This window comes from Balaenoptera acutorostrata, chromosome 11, assembly GCF_949987535.1.
Source record: "Balaenoptera acutorostrata chromosome 11, mBalAcu1.1, whole genome shotgun sequence".
In the NCBI taxonomy this organism is placed as follows: domain Eukaryota; kingdom Metazoa; phylum Chordata; class Mammalia; order Artiodactyla; family Balaenopteridae; genus Balaenoptera; species Balaenoptera acutorostrata.
Window position 1 is genome coordinate 91,792,882 of NC_080074.1, and position 21,929 is coordinate 91,814,810.

General features: G+C 38.5%; 1 protein-coding gene and 1 pseudogene across 1 annotated transcript in view; one reads left to right on the forward strand and one right to left on the reverse strand.

The window, feature by feature from the left end:
• The window catches only part of PLCZ1 (phospholipase C zeta 1), a 49,244-nt gene extending 43,319 nt beyond the window's left edge, over positions 1-5,925 (forward strand). Inside the window, exons 12-13 of the mRNA XM_007195058.2 lie at positions 4,921-5,070; positions 5,840-5,925. Coding sequence (XP_007195120.2) covers positions 4,921-5,070; positions 5,840-5,925 — 236 coding nt within the window. The remainder of the gene's footprint in view (positions 1-4,920; positions 5,071-5,839) is intronic.
• A 1,399-nt stretch (positions 5,926-7,324) lies between these two features.
• LOC102999250 (ADP-sugar pyrophosphatase-like) lies at positions 7,325-11,460 on the reverse strand (annotated as a pseudogene).
• Positions 11,461-21,929: the final 10,469 nt, after the last annotated feature.

Consider the following 21,929-nt stretch of genomic DNA (forward strand, 5'->3'; position numbering starts at 1 on the left):
CTGCTACTTTACCAGATTCATTGATTAGCTCTAGTAGTTTTCTGGAAGCATCTTTAGGATTCTCTGTGTATAGTATCATGTCACCTGCAAACAGCGACAGCTTTACTTGTTCTTTTCCGATTTGGATTCCTTTTATTTCTTTTTCTTCTCTGATTGCTGTGGCTAACACTTCCAAAACAATGACAAATAATAGTGGTGAGAGTGAGTAACCTTGTCTTGCTCCTGATCTTAGTGGAAATGGTTTCAGTTTTTCACCATTGAGGACGATGTTGGCTGTGGGTTTGTCATATATGGCCTTTATTACGTTGAGGTAAGTTCCCTCTATGCCTACTTTCTGGAGGGTTTTTATCATAAATGGGTGTTGAATTTTGTCAAAAGATTTTTCTGCATCTAGGGATATGATCATGTGGTTTTTATTCTTCAATTTGTTAATATGGTGTATCACATCGATTGATTTGCGTATATTGAAGAATCCTTGCATTCCTGGGATAAATCCCACTCGATCATGGTGTATGGTCCTTTTAGTGTGTTGTTGAATTCTGTTTGCTAGTATTTTGTTGAGGATTTTCGCATCTATGTTCATCAGGGATATTGGCCTGTAGTTTTCTTTCTTTGTGACATCTTTGGTTTTGTTATCAGGGTGACGGTGGCCTCGTAGAATGAGTTGGGGAGTGTTCCTCCCTCTGCTATATTTTGGAAGACTTTGAGAAGGATAGGTGTTAGCTCTTCTCTAAATGTTGGATAGAATTCGTCTGTGAAGCCATCTGGTCCTTGGCTTTTGTTTGTTGGAAGATTTTTAATCACAGTTACAGTTTCAATGCTTGTGATCAGTCTGTTCATATTTTCTATTTCTTCCTGGTTCAGTCTCAGAAGGTTGTGTTTTTCTAAGAATTTGTCCATTTCTTCCAGGTTGTCCATTTTTTTGGCATAGAGTTGCTTGTAGTAATCTCTCATGATCCTTTGTATTTCTGCAGTGTCAGTTGTTACTTCTCCTTTTTCATGCCTAATTCTATTGATTTGAGTCTTCTCCCTTTTTTTCTTGAGTCTGGCTAATGGTTTATCATTTTGTTTATCTTCTCAAGGAAGCAGCTTTTAGTTTTATTGATCTTTGCTATTATTTCCTTAATTTCTTTTTCATTTCCTTCTGACCTGGTCTTCATGATTTCTTTCCTTCTGCTAACTCTGTGGTTTTTTTGTTCTTCTTTCTCTAATTGCTTTAGGTGTAAGGTTAGGTTGTTTATTTGAGATGTTTCTTGTTTCTTGAGGTAGAATTGTATTGCCATAAACTTCCCTCTTAGAACTGCTTTTGCTGCATCCCATAGGTTTTAGGTCGTCGTGTTTTCATTGTCATTTATTTCTAGGTGTTTTTGAATTTCCTCTTTGATTTCTTCAACAATCTCTTGGTTATTAAGTAGTGTATTGTTTAGCCTCCATGTGTTTGTATTTTTTATAGTTTTTTTCCCGTAACTGATATCTAGTCTCATAGCGTTGTGGTTGGAAAAGATACTTGATACGATTTCAATTTTCTTAAATTTACCAAGGCTTGATTTGTGACCCAAGATATGATCTATCCTGGAGAATGTTCCATGAGCACTTGGGAAGAAAGTGTATTCTGTTGTTTTTGGATGGAATGTCCTATAAATATCAAGTAAGTCCATCTTGTTTAATGTATCACTTAAAGCTTGTGTTTCCTTATTTATTTTCATTTTGGGTGATCTGTCCATTGGTAAAAGTGAGGTGTTAAAGTCCCCTACTATAATTGTGTTACTGTCAATTTGCCCTTTTATGGCTGTTAGTATTTTCCTTATATATTGAGGTGCTCCTATGTTGGGTGCATAGATATTTACAATTGTTATATCTTCTTGGATTCATCCCTTGATCATTATGGAGTGTCCTTCTTTGTCTCTTATAACAGTCTTTATTTTAAAGTCTATTTTTTCTGATATGAGAATTGCTACTCCAGCTTTCTTTTGATTTCCTTTTGCATGGAATATCTTTTTCCAACCCCTCACTTTCAGTCTGTAGTGTCCCTAGGTCTGAAATGGGTCTCTTGTAGACAGCATATTTACAGGTCTTGTTTTTGTATCCATTCAGCCAGTCTATGTCTTTTGGTTGGAGCATTTAATCCACTTACATTTAAGGTAATTACTGATATGAATGTTCCTATTACCATTTTCTTAATTGTTTTGAGTTTGTTATTGTAGGTCTTTTCCTTCTCCTGTGTTTCCTGCCTAGAGAAGTTGCATTAGCATTTGTTGTAAAGCTGGTTTGGTGGTCCTGAGTTCTCTTAGCTTTTGCTTGTCTCTAAAGGTTTTAATTTGTCCCTCGAATCTGAATGAGATCCTTGCTGGGCAGAGTAATCTTTGTTGTAGGTTTTTTCCCTTTCATCACTTTAAATATGTCCTGCCATTCCCTTCTGGCTTGCAGAGTTGCTGCTGAAAGATCAGCTGTTAACGTTATTGGGATTCCCTTGTATGTTTTTGTTTTTTTCCTTTCTGCCTTTAATATTTTTTCTTTGTAATTAATTTTTGATAGTTTGATTAATATGTGTCTTGGCCTGTTTCTCCTTGGATTTATCCTGTATGGCACTCTCTGTGCTTCCTGGACTTGATTATCTCCTTTCCCATATTAGGGAAGTATTCAAATATAATCACTTCAAATATTTTCTCAGTCCCTTTCTTTTTCTCTTCTTCTTCTTGGACCCCTATAATTTGAATGTTGGTGCCTTTAATGTTGTCTCAGAGGACTCTGAGATTGTCCTCAATTCTCTTCATTCTTTTTTCTTTATTCTGCTCTGCAGTAATTATTTCCACTGTTTTATCTTCCAGATCACTTATCCCTTCTTCTGCCTCAGTTATTCTGCTATTGTTTCCTTCTAGAGAATTGTTAATTTCATTTCTTGTGTTGTTCATCATTGTTTATTTGCTCTTTAGTTCTTCTAAGTCCTGGTTAAATGTTTCTTGTATTTTCTCCATTCTATTTCCAAGATTTTGGATCATCTTTACTATCATTATTCTGAATTCTTTTTCAGGTAGACTGCCTATTTCCTCTTCATTTGTTTGGTCTGGTGGGTTTTTACCTTGCTTCTTTATCTGCTGTGTATTTCCCTGTCTTCTCATTTTGCTTAACTTACTGTGTTTGGGATCTCCTTTTTGCAGGCTGCAGGTCCGTAGTTTCCATTGTTTTTGGTGTCTGCCTGTGGTAAGGTTGGTTCAGAGTGTTGTATGCTTCCCAGTGGAGGGGACTGGTGCCTGTGTTCTGCTGGATGAGGCTGGATCTTGTCTTTCTGGTGGGCAGGACCATGTCCGGTGGTGTGTTTTGGGTTGTCTGTGAACTTATTATGATTTTAGGCAGCCTCTCTGCTAATGAGTGGGATTGTGTTTCTTTCTTGCTAGTAGTTTGGCATAGGGTGTCCAGCACTGTAGCTTGCTGGTCGTTGAGTGCAGCTGAGTGTTGGCTTTGAGATGGAGACCCCTGGGAGATTTTTGCCGCTTAATATTATGTGGAGCTGGGAGGTCTCTGGTGGACCAATGTCCTGACCTTGGCTCTCCCACCTCAGAGGCACAGGCCTGACACCCTGCCAGAGCACTGACCCTGTCCACCACACTGCTCAGAATAAAAGGGAAAAAAAAAGAAAGAAAAATAAAATAAAATAAGGTTATTACAATAAAAAATAAAAAATAATTATTAAAAAAAGTTTAAAAGTAATAAAAAAAGAAAGAAAGAAAGAAGAAAAAGAGCCACCAAACCGAAAAACAAATCCCCTAATGATAACAAGCACTAAAAACTATACTAAAGAAAAAAAAAAGGACAGACAGAATCCTAGGACAAATGGTAAAAGCAAAGCTATACAGACAAAATCACACACAGAAGCATACACATACACACTCACAAAAAGAGAAAAAGAAAAAATATATATATATGTCATTGCTCCCAAAGTCCACCGCCTCAATTTGGGATGATTTGTTGTCTATTCAGGTATGCCACAGATGCAGGGTAAATCAAGTTGATTGTGCAGATTTAATCCACTGCTCCTGAGGCTGCTGGGAGAGATTTCCCTTTCTCCTCTTTGTTTGCACAGCTTCTGAGGTTCAGCTTTGGATTTGGCCCCGCCTTTACATGTAGGTCACCTGAGGGCATCTGTTCCCAATTGGGAGGTCTGAGTTCTTCTGCCAGCGTTCAGTAGGTGTTCTGTATGGGTTGTTTCCACATGTAGATGTATTTCTGATATATTTGTGGGGAGGAAGGTGATCTCTAGTCTTACTCTTCTGCCATCTTGAAGCTCCTCCTTGACTCTGGATTTTAAAATGAGCAGTTAGTCAAAAGAAGGATCAGGAGCTGACTTGAGAGCAAACATTAGTGAGCTCTCATTCCAACAACTGTCTATAGAGCTCTTCTCATAACAGGACCTGATATAGAAAAATGATGTTATTTAACTTCCTCATGTCTCAGTTTCTTTGTTAATAAAGTGCTGGAACACAACAGTCATATTGTATAATAGTGAAACGTTTCCATTCTGAAATCAGACTCCATTTGTTTGACTTCCTGCCCGAGCACTTAATGGCTATTTATGTGAAACCCATTGGAGCTTATGAAACATCGTTGTGGCTCAGTTTTCTCATCTGTAAGTGTGGATAGAAATAACCCTGATAGGGTTTTTGTGAGGATTAAATGAGATTATCTGCTTAAAGTTTATAGGATATTGCCCAGAAATTGTAGACACCTAATAAGTGTTATTATTGTCATTATTATTCCTTTCTCATTGGGTGCATTAAAATTTTAAGTGCTCTAAACCCCAAGCTTTTATTATTACTATTAAAAGTGTTGAAAATAAGAATTTTAGAGAACAGATATTATACATTTTTCTCTAGGGATGGTGTTTGATTTTTTTTTGGTTGTATCTCTTTCTTTATATTTCAGCTTTTAGTCCAAGATGGAATGAAACATTCACATTTATTATTCAGGTGCCAGAATTGGCATTGATACGTTTTGTTGTTGAAAATCAAGGTTTAATAGCTGGAAATGAATTTCTTGGGCAATATACTCTACCAGTTCTATGCATGAACAAAGGTAATATTCCTAAAAGTAAGATGATTGTGCTAATGTTTATATATAATATGAGTTTACCAAAGACATGCTTTTGTATACCAAATAGCTCTCTCCACGACAGTCAGATGTAAAGGAAAATTTATGTATTGACACATATTTTCTCCCAGTGGAATTCTAGAAATGTGTTCTGATACAAAAGGTGGGGTTGGGGAGTGGGATTTCTAGGAAGACTAATTAGACAAACTTGACTTGTATGAGAATTTCTCTACATGGACATAGCTCTCTTGTTTCAGTTAAGAGTAGGCATGACTACCGTGAAGGAATGAAGGATGGGAACTGCACAGAAGGGAGAAGCAGTGAGTCCTCCTTCCCACCTGAGGAGATACTGGGAGCCCAAGACTCTCTTTTCTTGACTCTTTCCAGGGCTGCCTTGCAGTCACCTTTCAGGGGTGACTTACACTGTGCTCCCAATTCTATCCTTATTTTTACTTTTCTATCACCATCTGAGATGTACCTAGGAAACAGTCTTTCTGAAGCAGAAGAGTGGTGGCTAATTTTGGAGACGCTGCACTTTGAGGGAGGAGAAGTGTGAGCTGTGTGGTGTTTAGTTGGAAGTCGGGATAGAAACCAAATATTTTACTTTGGGGGAAAATTAATATATGGGATGGAATATAACTACATAGTCCTAGCTTTTATATGTGCTTACTGTATTATTTCTCAGGAGCAGTACTGGGGCCACTGTTGATGAATTTATTTTTATTGTTCTAATCAAATGTGATTCTTTTTGCAGGTTACCGTCGTGTTCCTCTGTTTTCCAAAATGGGTGAGAGTCTTGAGCCTGCTTCCCTGTTTATTTATGTTTGGTACGTCAGATAGCAACTAATGGTGCCGGACACAGCATTAGCTGTACATCGCAATAAAACAGCCAGAATGAGTGACCATATCTTTCTCCTTTTTTTCTAACATAAAGCAAAATAATTATTTTGAGATATTGAGCCAATTCACTTTTAAATATGCAAAATAGAACAGTGGAAACAAAACAAACTTCAGAGGGTCCCGACAGTGTGGCATTCTTGTCAGCCAATTTCTCCTGCCCCTCTGATGCTCAGGCTGCTCTTTCAACTTGCTTGTATCATGTTTAATTAGTAGAATTTACAAGATGCTAAAATATGTCTGAATGTATAAGATAGGTTGGCAAGTATTTGGCAGTATAAAAGAAATATGAAATCTAGGAGTGTTTTAATTTCTAGACACCCACTACTGCATATTGTAGTGGGATGGAATTAGATTCCCTGGTGCTTGGTGCCCTTTTGAATCCTGGAGAGCAATTAGCCCCTGCATTCTCAGACTAGTTCTCAGATGCTGTGCACTGGATTGGGTACCCTGTAATTATACAGACATTCGTATGAGTGCATATGATTTTGATTTGCATTCAAACTGCCTCCAGACTCCGTATCTATAAAAAAGATCTACTATGGGGACTTACATGCTTGGATCTCTGAAAGAATTTTCAGTGTTTCTGAATCTGCACTAAATGCACATTGAGGGTTGCCTCTTGGTCAGAGATGAGATTCCTGTGCTGTTTCATGTGCTGGGCTTCTCACCATCAGCAGGACTTTGCTTTACTAAATGTCATATGTAGAAGAATATGGTTCATTATTAACTGTTTTTCAAAAAACCAGGCATACTAATACTTGTTCTACCACATTGTTGCATGGTAGTGAGATGAAATCACCAGTACAATTTTTGACAAATTAGGGGGCCCTCATAGGTATTTGTTGAAATTAAATCTGAATTTATAACTAAAATAACAAAAACGATTCTTTGTTTGAGGTGTTTACTAATGCATTATCAGTTGATGGCTGAAAAAATATACAAAAAAATCACATCTACCATGTTTTACTATTATCATGGTTTAGCCTCAGAACTAAATATTTAAAATAAAAATGTCACTGGGAATTCAAATATCCAACCCATAAGGAGTCAGATGTCCCAGATTACTCAGTGCATAGCCGTTCAGATCCTCACTCACGGGCTCTCTGGATTTAAGATTAGGGCACAGTCTTCCCAGGAGGGACGCACAGCCAGTTCTCAGAGGCCCTGCTTCTATTTTGCCAGATTAGAGGAGGATCTTTACTTATTAATTTATTTATATTGCTTTTATTTTATGAAAAAGCTACTTTCAAATCTACATTAAAACTAAGCTGAATACAAACTCTTAGCGAAGGAGGCCTGGTGGTTCTGTTTACAAAAACATGGCCACTGTCCTTTGGCCTTAAAACTTCAGGAAGGGCCCTTCAAACAGCTTCGTGTTTGCATGTTTCAGTGCCAGAGGGTAGGAATAGACTCTGGTGTCCACTGTCAGATGTTCATCAGCTACCAGAGCATCACGTCTCTTCAGCAGGTCATTCTTTGGTAAGGAAATTACTTCTGCAAAAACCCCATCTCCTGGCTTTGGCTTAGGCCTTATGCATTCAGCATTATCTCCATTGATAGCTACTGTCACGATGTGTGTGGTACAATTTGACAAACATGGATCCATACATACAGGTGGAGAACATTCAGCAACATCACCCTTATGGCCAGTTTCTTCCTCAAGCTCCCAAAGAGCAGCTGCTTCTGGGCTTTTGTTGTCATCGATGAGACCCATGGGGAATTCAAGGCAGCAGCCTCCCATTGGTGGTTGGAACTGCTTCACCAGAACAATACATTGGTTGTTTGCAGCACTGGGGTAACCACCTCCCCATCAGCTGACTATCCTTACATGGTGATTATGCTTCCCAGTTTCCCAAGTTCTCGTTAGGTCAGTAGGATCCCTATAAGTTGTTTTTTTAAGTGTGACCCATTTCAGAAGGATCTTATTTATAATATCTATTGTTCAACCTAATAGCAGGTGGGATGTTCAACCCATTAACCCAAGGATTTAACCTTCTCTAAACCCCTAAAGCCTTTTGAAGATCTGGAATTTCATGAGGTTTAAAGACTTTGATCACATGAGATTTGCAAAAGAGTTCATTAATTCTTGCAGCAGGAAAAACTTATTTCTCATTTATACCAATAAGATTTGAAATAAGGAAGGAAAAAGGATGTATCTCCTTTTCTCATTTTTCTTCAGGTACCACTCAAACTCAGCTCACTAACTGTGAAGACAAAATCTATCTTTTTTTCAAATATTCCTAATTCACTTGTAGAAAAATAATAGTGTTGAGGAGCAGAAGAAAACATGAGAAACAGCTAAAATGAACCCCTGGGCTGTGGTAACAGAAGATCTTTTAACTTTTAAACTCTTAGTTTAAATGTCATTTCCTCAGGGAAGCCATCCATGATCTCCTAGATTAGGTTACATTCCTTGGTTTATGTTTCCATACAACTGATTTAAGTGACAGCTAGGAAGTGACTCTGTGCTGTCAGGGAGGCCTTGGTGTTGCTAAGAGCTGGCCAGACACTCACAGTCAGGCCATGGTGTTCGTCTGCCAAACCTGAACAGTTTCACATCAGCACCTGACAAGGCCACTCTATGACCACAGTGGGTAAGGAGAAAAACAGAACCAGTCTGTAATCATGACAGAGCATCTGACAAAAGCATGAATATTGTCCAAACACAAAAGTGCCAAACAGTCCCCAGGAAACATGAATGACTGTCGGATTCTTCACCTACTTCCTTGAACCCTCTCCCAAATCATCTGACACAAGCCTGAATACAACAGTAAGTCCTTTCCAACACCCTTTCACTGAGACACCCCATGGTTCTTCATTTGTGTGTCTCCCTCATTGCAATGAAGAATCGACCTACTGTGTGTGTTTCTGGTGGTCTTTGGCTGGAAGGCATTAACATAAACCTGGACTCTTCCTTTTGTTACTCTCATTACCTTGTAGTGATCAGTGACAGGAAAGTTTTGTTATGTTGTTAATTTTGACCTTTACTTTTTTTCTGCTTCTGGTTGTTTAGGGCCTCAAATAGAAAACATGCAGAGCACAATCTAGACTTACTTCGACTTTTGTTTGGGGGACGGTGACCACGGGAGGCCACTGATGTTGATTGCTGAGACATAAAGTTGCCCTATTTTTGAAAAGAAGACTGGAGAAACTCCCTGTAGCTGTAAAAAGGAGGTCTTTATTTTAATTTTGGGTAGGGGGTGTGTATGGTGTTTTTGAGGGATGCAGACACATGCACCCTAGATAGTGCCTCCAGGGGTTCCACTCAAAACCTTTATGCAAATTTCAGGGGTTATCTGGGAGCCACAATGGCAAAAAGCTCATGTTGTGGATTAGGATCCAGAAAATGGAATCGCTTACATTTAGTGAAGCCCTTATGGTCTTGAACAATGAACATTTTATTGGGAGAATATATGAACTGGATTCCATTTTTCAGGAGTTATTAAAAGTCCATATTTTGGGGTAGTGCATAAGCATTTGTTGAATTACTTTTCTTTCAAAGTAATAACCCTCTGGAAATATTTGTACCAGCAAAGAAAACATTCTTATGATGCATTCTGGATTCTTAGGCCATGAAGTTTGAGCCCTCTGTAGTATTCAGAGTTAAGCTATTTTTACCAGCCACTAGAAATTTCCATTTAAAACATCAAAGGGGTAGATTAAAGTGGAATTTGAGCTTATGAGAGATTGGTCTTCTCTGTGTCTTGCATTCTTACACACCAGCTGAGCACGTGGTGGTGATGGTGATAGTGGTGGGAGTTGGTGTTAAATTCCTTAAAAACCTACACATTTTCAGGGACTAGTGCCCTCTTTCTACTTCCCATTTGTGTACAATTTAACTTTCACACTTTCAGTCACTATTCCTATTCTTTTCCCAGGACAGTCCCTTTTCTAACATGAGAGTTCCATCTCTGCAATGTTAGCAGTGCCTAACATGTGCCTGATATTAAACAGAAATTAGGGAATTCCCTGGAAGTCCAGTGGTTAGGACTCCCCACTTTCACTGCTGAGGGCCCGAGCGGGTCAAGGAACTAAGATCCAGCAAGCTGCACAGCACAGCCTAAATAAATAAATAAATAAACAAATAGAAAATAACCTAAATCCTTGCAGCAATCCTACATTTCATTGTTAATGTAACAGGCTCAGAAACATTGAGTTGCCTAAGGTCTATAGTAAATGACAGAAACACGGTTATTGACCCAAGGCAATCTGGAAAAAAAAAAGTTGACTAAGTTACACAATATACAAAAATTAGCTCAAATGGATATTAGACTTAAATGTTGAATGATAGTGTTTACCAGCTTATTTGCTGCTTTTTATGGAGGGATAGACCTTTGGAGTTTCCTACTCCATCATTTTTGCTGATGTCATTTTCCACCAATATTATTAACATATTCAATTAGTATAATACTTTTCTTACAATGAATGAACCAGTATTGCTACATTATTATTAACTGAAGTCCATACTTTAGTCACATTTCCTTACTTTTTACCTAATGTCACTTTTCTGTTCCTGGGTCCCACCTACGATTCACATTACACTTACTAGTCATATTTCCCGAGGCTGATATCGGTTGTGACAGTTTCTCACACATTCTTTGTTTGTGATGAACTTGATGGTTTTGAGAACTACTAGTCATGTATTTGGTAGAATGTCTGTCAGTTGGGTTTGAATAATGCTTTTCTCATGATTAGACCCAGGCTACAAGTTTTTGGAAGGAAGACCTCAGAGGTAAAGTGCCACTTTCATAAAATCGTATCAAAGGTACATTCTATCAACATGACTTTTCACTGTTGATATGGACCTTTATTACTTGATTGAAGTAGAGTTTGTCAAGTTTCTCCTCTGTAAGGTTCTGTTTTCCCTGCTTTTCATGCCATACTCTTTGGGAGGAAGTCACTATGTGAAGCCCACACTTAAAGAGTTGGTAGTTACGTTTTACCTTCTAGAAGGCAGAGTATCTATATAAATTGTTTGGAATTCTTCTACATGGTAGATTCAAACCTCCCCCCCCCCATTTATTTATTTAATCAGTCATTTATATCAGTATGGGTTTATGGATAACTATTTTATACTTTGAATTATAATCTAATACTCCTTGCCCAACTTGGTCCAGCCTTGATCAGTGAGAGCTCTTCCAGTTGGCACCTGTGTCCTAGGGAATATTTTTCACCCCCATCACTTCATTTGTTTTACTTGGAGGATCACTGCCAGCATATTCCTTACCTGAAGTTGCAGTTGACATATGTGAACAGTAAGAGTCTAGCGATAATTAATATTTTTGCCATCTGATCTTCAAAACACTTTCATATCTCACTTTTAAAACTTCCCAAGTCTTGAATAGTATTTTCTTCAGTTAAAGTCTTTTTTTCTGATGATATGAGTTTAGGCTTTGCTATTTTTTCCCCTCTTATTGTTTCCATATTCTTTTCAGATCGTTTGAGCTGTATTTCTGACTTTTTATTCAGTTTCATCTTTTGGTCTCTTTACTCCCATAGCTCACATAGGATAACATTGTTTCCTGGACCTGAGTGCCTTTTTTACTTTTCCTTTCCCTTTGCTCTCTGGCCCAGGCATTTGTTTTTCTTTCTACTCTCAAAGTTTTGTCTTGAGAAAGATGAACTCAGTGAATTCCATGTTTGTTCCACATCCCTTGTTCAAACAAGCCTTGACCATCTTGATCCTCTTGAGTAGGTTAGTCCCACCTAAAAGATAATGTTCCTTTCAGACCAACGTTTGCTCCATACTAAGTCTTGACCTGTAACCATCCTGTCTGATTTCCCTTCAGTAAGTCCTCTCTTTGTTTCATTTTCCCTTAGAGTACCAGTTCCAGAGATTTTCCAAATATGTTTCCCTAGACCCCCTTGGCAATACTTCTGTTCCTTTGAAAGTTACATAATAATTCTTGCAGTCTTTTACACCTGTTTTCCTGGGTTTCCCTCTCAAATATGACCAGATTTTCTTAATCACTTAATCACTCTGTCTCAGTTTTTAAGGGATGGTTTCCCAGTTGTTCTTACAAAATGCTGCTGCTTTATGAGGGATCTTTTAAAATTTTTCTAATTTTAGTTCTCTCCAGGATGTCATTATATCTGCTCTCCATTATATCTGCCTTTCCTCTTTTTATCTGATTGATTTTTTTAGGTACCCATTCTCCCTTCTGAACTAGTAACAACTGAAATGTATTGCCCTTTTCTGTTACCTTTTTCAAGAGAAACTGGATTGAAGTCCATCACCTTTTTAACTTTATAGTTCTTTCTCCTGGCTCTTAACATCTCATTTCCCCTTCATATCTGCCCAGCTTATGTTTTAAGATCCCAATTTCTTTCAAGGAAATATCATTCTCATTACTACTCTGTTTGACGTCTTTTATTTTATTTTCCTTCTTCTACCAGTTTTGTTCTGATGGTAAGAAATTCCAGTTCCTTCTTGATTCCTGGGGTAAATCAGAATTTCAGAGCCAGAGGCTGACGGGCACAGACCTTTAAATTGCTTTCCCAGTTTTGGGGCATTTAATAATCTCAGTCAGTTATATTTTGACCTCAGCCTAGGAAGAGGGCATATTCTCTTTATAAAAAGAATCCGCATTCTTTTTGGTTTAAATATTAATAAAATCCACATCCCTTCTATGACTGGAGGCATGGTTCAAACCTCCAAACTCTAATAATTAGTTTCTTTAATTTTCAAATACAGAGTCTCCTTGAGACTGTGTTGTTTCTGTAACCTAAGGCTGTGGACATGACACACGAATTCAAGTTTGGTCTTGTTTCCTCCACTGCTGTTACCCTAAGGTCACTTCAAAATAACACACACACACACACACACACACACACACACACACACATGAACATGAACACAGTTTGAGGAAGTTGATATAGTAGGCAAGCATACATGTCTCTGGAGTTAAGAATTTTAAGCTTTAACTTTACTAGAGCTTGTAGCACACTTTGAATTCAGCTACTGTTCAAGATTTCTGGCCTAGTTGTTTTGAGATGTAGCTGAGAAATCCATTAAAGAAAGCAGCCGAATTTTTTTTTTTTTATCACCTAAAGCTTAAAAAGCTTATTTAAGGAAATTTAAAAAGGGTTATCTTTTTCTTAATGTCTATTTTGTTCTAAGGACAAAATCTTATGAGGTCTGTACTCATTAATGCCTAAGGTTTAATGTTACATCCCTTTAATGATAAAAACCAGTCAGTTGGTGCAATCTAAGCCATTATAACCAAGGTTAATTAATCCACCTGGCCCATTCTTACCAAAGCCTAAAGTCTAAGCAGTGTCTCTTGGTCCGCTGAAACGTCTGTGTTAATGCTGTGTTTGCCCCAACATTTTTTTAAGAGAAAAAGCATTAGTTAGGTTTAATTGGTTCATCTAAAATATATTGACAGCATACAGGATCCTATGCTAAGAAATAAAATATATCTTTTTTGTGACACGTGTTACAATATGAGGGTTAAAGTTTCTGGGCAATTGCTTTAATCACTAGAATTTCTCCCATGTGCTATTAAATCTTCACTTTGGGCCTTGATAATGCGTCAATAGTGGTAGCTCTTCAATAATCCATTTCCTCTGGGACTCAAGTCCTGACCTTCAACCATATTTGCTAGAAATGAGTCTGTCACCACAACCCCTTCATTGTTTGATAGCAGTAGCTACAGCATATCTGTGATCGTCAGCTTCTTTTAGCCTGTGCTTTTTGAGATGTCTTAGTTTTCTGTGGAAGTTTCTCAGGGATTTTGAAGGTGAGAATGGAGGGGCGGGGGTTGATGGGGTGGCCAACTGTCCAATGCTTCCGGTCCCTCACATCCGCTTAACTTAAAAATCTCCCCTCCTCCCCGGATGTGTGTGTATACATTCCATTCAAGAATTCATCTGAGTGGAAAGTTTATGCTGCTAGGAGGCATTTGAATGTTATTACTCTGTAAAACTGTAATAATCTCCCCTTTCCCCATCTCATTAGACTTCTTATAAAAAGCAAATAAAATATAGATATAAAAAGGCTAAAAGAGCTGTAAAACATGATATGAATGAGAGTTAAGACTAGGAGCCTTGTTTTTCTTGTTCACTGGTGTGTCATTCAATCATTTGTTCAGGTATTAATTTATAAAGGCTTATTGAGCATCTACTACATACAAGATATTCGTCAGGGCTGGAACAACAGAACAAATGAAGATTCAGTGTTAAAGTAGTTTGGTAGGGCTGCCGAAACAAAGTACCACAAACTGGGTGACTTAAACAACAGAAATTTTTTTGTCTCACAGTTCTGGAGCCTAAAAGTCTGAAATTAAGGGGCTAGTTCCTTCTGACAATCTGTTCCATTCATCTCTCCTAGCTTTGGGTAGTTTGCTGGTGTTCCTTGGCTTATAGATGCATCACTTCAATCTCTATGTCATGGTTTCATATGGTGTTCCCTCTAGGTTTGGGTCTGTGTCCAAATTTCCTCCTTTCATAAGGACACCAGTCATATTGGATTAGGAGCCCACCCTACTCTAGTATGACCTCATTTTAACTAACCACATCTACAGTGACCCTATTTCCAAATAAAGCCACATTTTGAGGTTACAGGTGGTTAGGACTTATAAATTTGGAGGACACAGTTCAATCCATAACACCTACATACCATCTGCCTAAATTTAAAAGTTATAAATAAAGCTAAGAAGCCATTAAATACAATATGATTTGTTCTCCTTCATAAACACCTGGAAGGAGAGTTTTTTTTTTTTTTAATTTTTATTTATTTATTTTTGGCTGTGTTGGGTCTTCGTTTCTGTGCGAGGGCTTTCTCCAGTTGTGGCGAGCGGGGGCCACTCTTCATCGCGGTGCGCGGGCCTCTCACTATCGCGGCCTCTCTTGTTGCGGAGCACAGGCTCCAGCCGCGCAGGCTCAGTAGTTGTGGCTCACGGGCCCAGTTGCTCCGCGGCATGTGGGATCTTCCCAGACCAGGGCACGAACCCGTGTCCCCTGCATTGGCAGGCAGATTCTCAACCACTGCGCCACCAGGGAAGCCCCCTGGAAGGAGAGCTTTTAATTGAGAATTCTTGGATGTCTTGGAGATCCATGTTGGATTATGGTGACCTAAAGAGGGCTGCCTCCTCCTCCTGAGCCCTCTATATGCCCTGCTTTTTCTTCCTACCCCTGGGTCCTTCCTGCACTGTCAGCGGCCTCATGCACATTTGTGGACATTCCAGCTGACACATTCAAGCTGCATCCACATACACTGCAAGCAGCCTGCCCTCGGCCACCACTGGAGCCTAGGCATTTTTCACCTTGGTAGTGGAGTCTGACTTCAGGTCAGTGGACCCTTAGAAGGCCTGCAAACGCTGTTCAGGCAGGGAATTCAGGGGTCATGTGTACCTAGAATGTGGTCTAGAATGAGGCTTTTGGGTGTGGCTGAGCCACACCTGGAGGAAGTAGGCTTCTCCAAGGCGAGGGCGCCAGGGCAAGGACTCCTCTTGCCTGGATCCAATGCTGTACTGTCAGTGAACAAAACTTCTTTAGAGCCTTGTGTTTTATTGAAAGGATACAAAACATAAATAATAAGCAAAAGAAATAAGTAAATCATATAGAATGTTCAAAGGTGATAAGTATATAAGAAAAAATGTAGAGCAGAGTGGGAAGGATCTGGCATGTGTCTGGGGACAGGACAGGTTACAATATGACACAGACTGGTCCAGGCAGGCCTGTCAGAGGTGGAAACATTTGACCAAGACTTGAAAGAGGTGAGAGAATAGGCAAGTGGATGTATGGGACAAAAGCACATTTTGGAAAGAAGGAGCTGTCTGATAAAGATTTCAGGGAAGAAGCATGCCTGGAATGAATGTTCAGGGAAAGGAAAGGAAGCCAGTGTTTCTTGAGTGTTTTGAGTATAGGAGGATATAATGGGAGTGAAAATCAGAGAGATGGCCGATGGGAGGCCAGATCACGTCGGGCTTTTTAGGTTATTTTAAAGGTTTGCACTTTTACTCTGAGAGTAGAAGCCCCTGCAGAGTTTTGAGCAGAAGAGAGACAAGATCACTCCAATTTCTGTGTTGAGAATAGACAGTATGGGGGGCAGGGTAAACAGAAACAAGGAGAAGGCAATTATAGTAATTTGGGACAAATTTAATAGGAGTACCTTGAACCGGAGAGGAAGCAGATGGAGAGTGGTTAAGTGGTTGGATTTGGGAAAAGTTTTGAAGGCAGAGCTACAGGAGTTTCTTATGGACTGAATTATACTCAGAGAAAGAGCAAGGAAGTGGGTATCAAGGATGACTTCAAGTTTTTTGCTATTTGAAACTAATCAGGAGTCTAGTTTTAAACATGCTGAGTTTGAGATAACAGATATTCGAGGGAGATGCTGTGTAGGCAGCTGGATATGGAACTCTAGAATTTGGGAGGGGGTCTGGGCTGGAGTTATTATTTTTAAATGATATTTATTTTAATGGTATTGTTTTCTTTCTAATTTTACAAGCAAAACATGTTCATTGTGGACAAATAGAAGTACATAGAAGTATGAAAATTAACAATCAATCACCCATAATCCCCAACCCACAGAGATAACCATTGTTAACATTTTGATGTATTTCCTTTCAGTGTCTACATACCTTTTTCAAATTGAGGTGTAATTGACCTAGGTCTCTACGTTAGTTCCAGGTGCACAACATAGTGATTCGATCGATATTTCTATACATTACAAAATGATCACCATGATATATTTAGTTATCATCTGTCACTATACAGAGATATTATCATTGGCTATATTCCTCATGCTGTACATTTCATACCCGTGACTTATCTATTTTGTGACTGGAAGTTTGTACCTTTTAATCTCCCTCACCTCTTTCATTCTTCCCACAACTTCCTCCCCTCTGGTAACTGCCTATTTGCTCTGTTTTTATGAGTTTGTTCTGTTTTGTTACGTTTGTTTGTTCATTTTCTTTGTTTGTTAGATTAAGTGAAAATCACACGGTATGGTATTTGTCTTTCTCTGTCTGACTGATTTCACTTAGTATAATACCCTCCAGGTCCATCATGTTGTTGCAAATGGCAAGATTTCATTATTTTTTTTAGACTGAGTCATATTCCGTTGTAGGTATACACCACATCTTCTTTATTCATTCTCTGATTGGGCACCTAGGTTATTTCCATATCTTGGCTATTGTAAATAACGCTGAAATAAACATAAGGGTGCATATATCTTTTCTAATTAGTGTTTTTGTTTTCTCTGGGAAATACCCAGAAGTGGAATTGATGGATTGTGTAGTTCTATTTTTAATTTTTTGAGGAACCTCCATACTGTTTTCCATAGTGACTGCACCAATTTACATTCCCACCAACAGTCTATGAAGGTTCCCTTTTCTCCACATCCTTGCCCACACTTGTTATTTGTTGTCTTTTTGATAGCAACTATTCTGACACGTGTGAGGTGATAGCTCTTTGTCGTTTTAATTTGAATTTCCCTGATGATTAGATGTTGAGCATCTTTTCATGTGTCTTTTGCCTATATGTTTGTCTTCTTGGGAAAAATGTCTTTAAAAAAGTTCTTCTGACCATTTTTTATTTTATTTATTTATTTTTTGACCATTTTTTAAACGGGAAAAATATCTTAAAGTTCTTCTGACCATTTTTTAAATGGGTTGTTTGTTTTTTTGATGTTGAGTTGTATGTGTTCTTTGTATATTTTGGATTTTAACCCCTTATCAGATATATCATTTGCAAATATCTTCTCCCATTCAGTAGGTGGCCTTTTTGTTCTGTTGATAGTTCCTTCACTGTGAAAAACTTTTTAATTCGATGTAGTCCCGTTTGTTTACTTTTGCTTTTGTTTCCCTTGCCTCAGGAGACAGATTCAAAACAATAAGCCTAAGACCAATGTCAAAGAGCATACTACCTATGTTTTCTTCTAGGATATTTATGGTTTTAGGTCTTACACTAAGTCTTTAATCCATTTTGAGTTTATCCTTGTACATGGTATGAGAAAGTAGTCCAGCTTGATTCTTTTGCATGTGGCTATCCAGTTTTACCAACACCACTTATTGAAGAGGCTGTCTTTTCCCCATTGTATATTCTTGCCTCCTTCATTGTAGATTAATTGCCCGTATAAGTGTGGGTTCATTTCAGGGCTCTCTATTCTGTTCCATTGATTGATGTGGGTTTTTTTTTTTTTTTTTTTGAGTCACTACTACCATACTATTTTATTACTGTAGCTTTGTAGAGCACGATACCTCCAGCTTTGTTCTTTTTTCTCAAGATTGTTTTGGCTACTCAAGGTCTTTTATGTTTCCAAACAAATTTTAAAATTATTTATTCTAACTCTGTGAAAAATGCCATTGGTATTTTGATAGGAGTTGCATTGAATCTGTAGATTGCTTTGGGTAATATGGTTATTTTAACAATATTAAATCTTCCAATCCATGAGCACAATATATTTTTCCATTTGTTTGTGTCATTTTCACTTTCTTTCATCAATATCATATCATTTTCTGAGTACAGGTCTTTTACATCCTTGGTAAGATTTATTCCTTGGTATTTTATTATTTTTGATGCAATTGTAAATGGGATTGTCTTCTTAATTTCTCTTTCTGACAGTTCACTGTTAGTGTATAGAAATGCAACAGATCTCTATGTTAATTTTGTATCCTGCAACTTTAGAGAATCCATTGATGAGTTCTAATAGTTTTTTGATGGTATCTTTAGGATTTTCAATATACAGTATCATCTTAACTGCAAACAGTGACAGTTTTACTTCTTCCTTTCCAATTTGGATTCCTTTCATTTCTTTGTCTTTTCTGATTACTTGTGGCTAGAACTTCCAATATTATGTTAAATAAAATGGTGAGAATGGACATCCTTGTCTTGTTCCTGATCTTAGAGAAAATGCTTTCAGCTTTTACTGTTATGTTAGCTGTGGGCTTGTCATATACGGTCTTTATTATGTTGAGGTATGTTTCCTCTATACCCACGTTGTTGAAAGGTTTTTATCATAAATGGATGTTGAATTGTGTCAGAAGCTTTTTCCACATCTACTGAGATGATCATATGATTTTTATTCCTCAGTTTGTTAATGTGGTGTATCACATTGATTGAGTTCCACTACTCTGTCTTCCAGTTCATTGATTCATTCTTCTGTATCATGTAATCTACTGTTGATTCTTCCTAGTGTATTTTTTGTTTCAATTACTGTATTCTTCAGTTCTGTTTTAGATTTTTACATTTTCTAACTCTTTGTTGAAATTCTTACTGTGTTCATCCATTCTTCACCTGAGTTGTTTATAATCATTACCTTGAACTCTTTATTGGGTTGATTGCTTATCTCTACTTCACTTGGCTCTTCTTCTAAGGTTTTATCTTGTTCCCTCATTTCAAAAATATTCCTCTGCCACCTCATTTTGTCTGACTCTCTGTTTTTATTTCTATGTATTCCGTAAGTCAGATATATTTCCTGATCTTGGAAAAGTGGCCTTATGTAGGAGACATCCTATTGGGTCCAGAAGCACACTCCCCTCTATCACCAGAGCTATATACTCTAGGAGTGCTCCCTGTGAGGGCTGAATGGGCCCTTCTGTTGTTGTGGGGCCACCTACTGTGAGAGTGTTGGTAGGCGTGACCAGCCCCCAGCCTGGTTGGTGTCAGCCCTGCCTAGTGCAGTGGCTGCCAGCTGCTGGTGGGTGGGCCCAGGTCCTGGTGCTAATAAGCTAGAGGGAGTACTTCAAAATGGCTCTTGCCAGCACCAGTGTCCTTGTGGTAGTACAAACTCTCAAAGGCTGCCACCAGCATCTATGCCCCCAGGGTGAGTTCCAGTTATAGCTTGCCTTTCCAGGAGGCTCTCCAAGATCAACTGGTAGGTCTGACCTGGGCTCCTTTCAAATCACTGCTTCACCTCTAGGTCTCAGGGCATGTGAGAGTTTGTGTGGGCCCTTTAAGAGCAAAGTCTCTTTCCTACAGCTCTCCAATTCTCCTGAATACAAGTTCTGCTGGCCTTCAAAGTCAGATGTTTTGGGGGGCTCATCTTTCCAGTGCAGGGCCCCTGGTCTGGGGAGCTTAATGTGGGGCTCAGACTCCTTGATCTTTGGGGGGAATGTCTGCAATTGTGATTATCCTCCCACTTGTGGATCACCTACCCATGGGTGTGGGTGTTGACTATACTGTGTGTTCATTCCTCCTATTCATCTCATTGTGATTCCTTCTTTCTATCTCTAGTTGTAGATATTTTCTGCTAGTCTTCAGATTGTTCTCATTAATAGTTGCTCTGTACGTGGTTGTAATTTTGGTGTGCCTGTGGGAGGAGTTGAGTTCAGAGTCTACCTACTCCACCATCTTGGCTACTCCTTGGGCTGAAGTTATAAAACTGGGAAACTGGGAATAATCAGCATACAGATGATATTTAAAGCCATCAAAATAGATGAGGTCACTAGGGAGTGAAAGCTGATGGAGAAGAGGACCAAGGAGTAAGTCCTGGACACTCCAACACTGGAGACTGTGGAAAAGAGGATGCTCCTTCACAGAAGACTGAGAAGGAGGGACTGATGTTATATAGAAGGAAAGCACAAGAGGGTGTTGTGTTCTGGAAGCCAAATGAAGAGTATTGAGAAAGAGAATTATTGATTGTGTCAAATACTGCTGATAGGTAAGCTCAGATCAGGGCTGGAAATTGACCTTTGGATTTAGCTATGTGGAGGTCAGAAGGGACCTTGACAAAAGCAGTTTTGTTGAAGTGTTTGGGACAAACATCTCCTTGGAATTGTCTGAGAGAAAATGAGAGGAGAGAAACTGGAGGCAGAGATTAGAGACAACAATTTTGAAGAGTTTTGCTATAAAGAAGATCAGGCCAATTGGATGAATATTTGGAAGGGAGATGGAGGTGCCAAGAAGTTTTTTATGATGCTTGTACCATCATGTAACCATGTAACATCATGGTTGTATGCCGAAGTGAATTATCCACTAGAGAATAAAGAAATGATGCTTTTGAATAGAGGAGAGTTTCAGTAATGCTTGTGAGTAGGTGAGAGGGGCTGGGATCAAATGTACAAGTTGAGAGATTGGTTATGGTTAGGAGCTTGGGTCATTTTTCCATGGTAATAAGTAGGAAGGAGGAACATAGAATCTGCTGGGCAGGTAGATGTGCTAGTGGAATATGTAGAGGTTTTCTTTTGACTGATTCCAATTTCTAAGTGAAGTAGGAAACAAAGTCATCAGCTGAGAGTGAGGATTACAGTAGAGAGTGATGAGGTTTCAGCAGAGAGAAGGGTGCGGAATCACTATCTGTTAGAAAAGGGAGAGTGAGTGGACCTGAAACATAGAACCATTGCCCAGAGCATTATGGCTTACTTGACTCACATGATCATGTGTTTGAAACAAGACTACATCAACCCATACCAGGCACTCAAATATTTTCAATGAATAAGTGTACAGTCTTTTACATGTTTACATGGTTATGCAGATGACCATATAAAAAATTACTTTTTTATCCACACACAGGAAAACACTGAGTAAAGCAAGGGATTTAGTAATTTAATTGGAAGAAATTTTTAAAAAACGATTTGATCCTCTTAAAGAATGTGGCATAGTGCCTTGAGTTATACCTACTATGCAGGTGGAAATCTGCAGGATTGTTTACTCTGGTCATGATGAATATGAAAGTAGGTTCAGAAGTAAGAAAACTTTTTGTTGTGCATAGAAGAGGTTTTGATCAGAGGGGAGAGTTTCAGAGTTTGAGATCTTTGAATTAGCGGATAATGAAGTTTAAAATGTGATAATGCCTCTGTTTGGGTGAAATCCAGTGATGATGAATTGATTGCTGCTGAAGAGGGTGAAAAACTACAAAGTTTCTTCCAAAAATTGCATTTAAGAATTTCAGGCATTTATGTTTGTTTTTTCTGACAGAAATTAATACAACATTCTTCTAGAGCTTACTAATCCCCTCAATAAATAAGATTATAAGTGGATATGTAGGTATATATATTTAA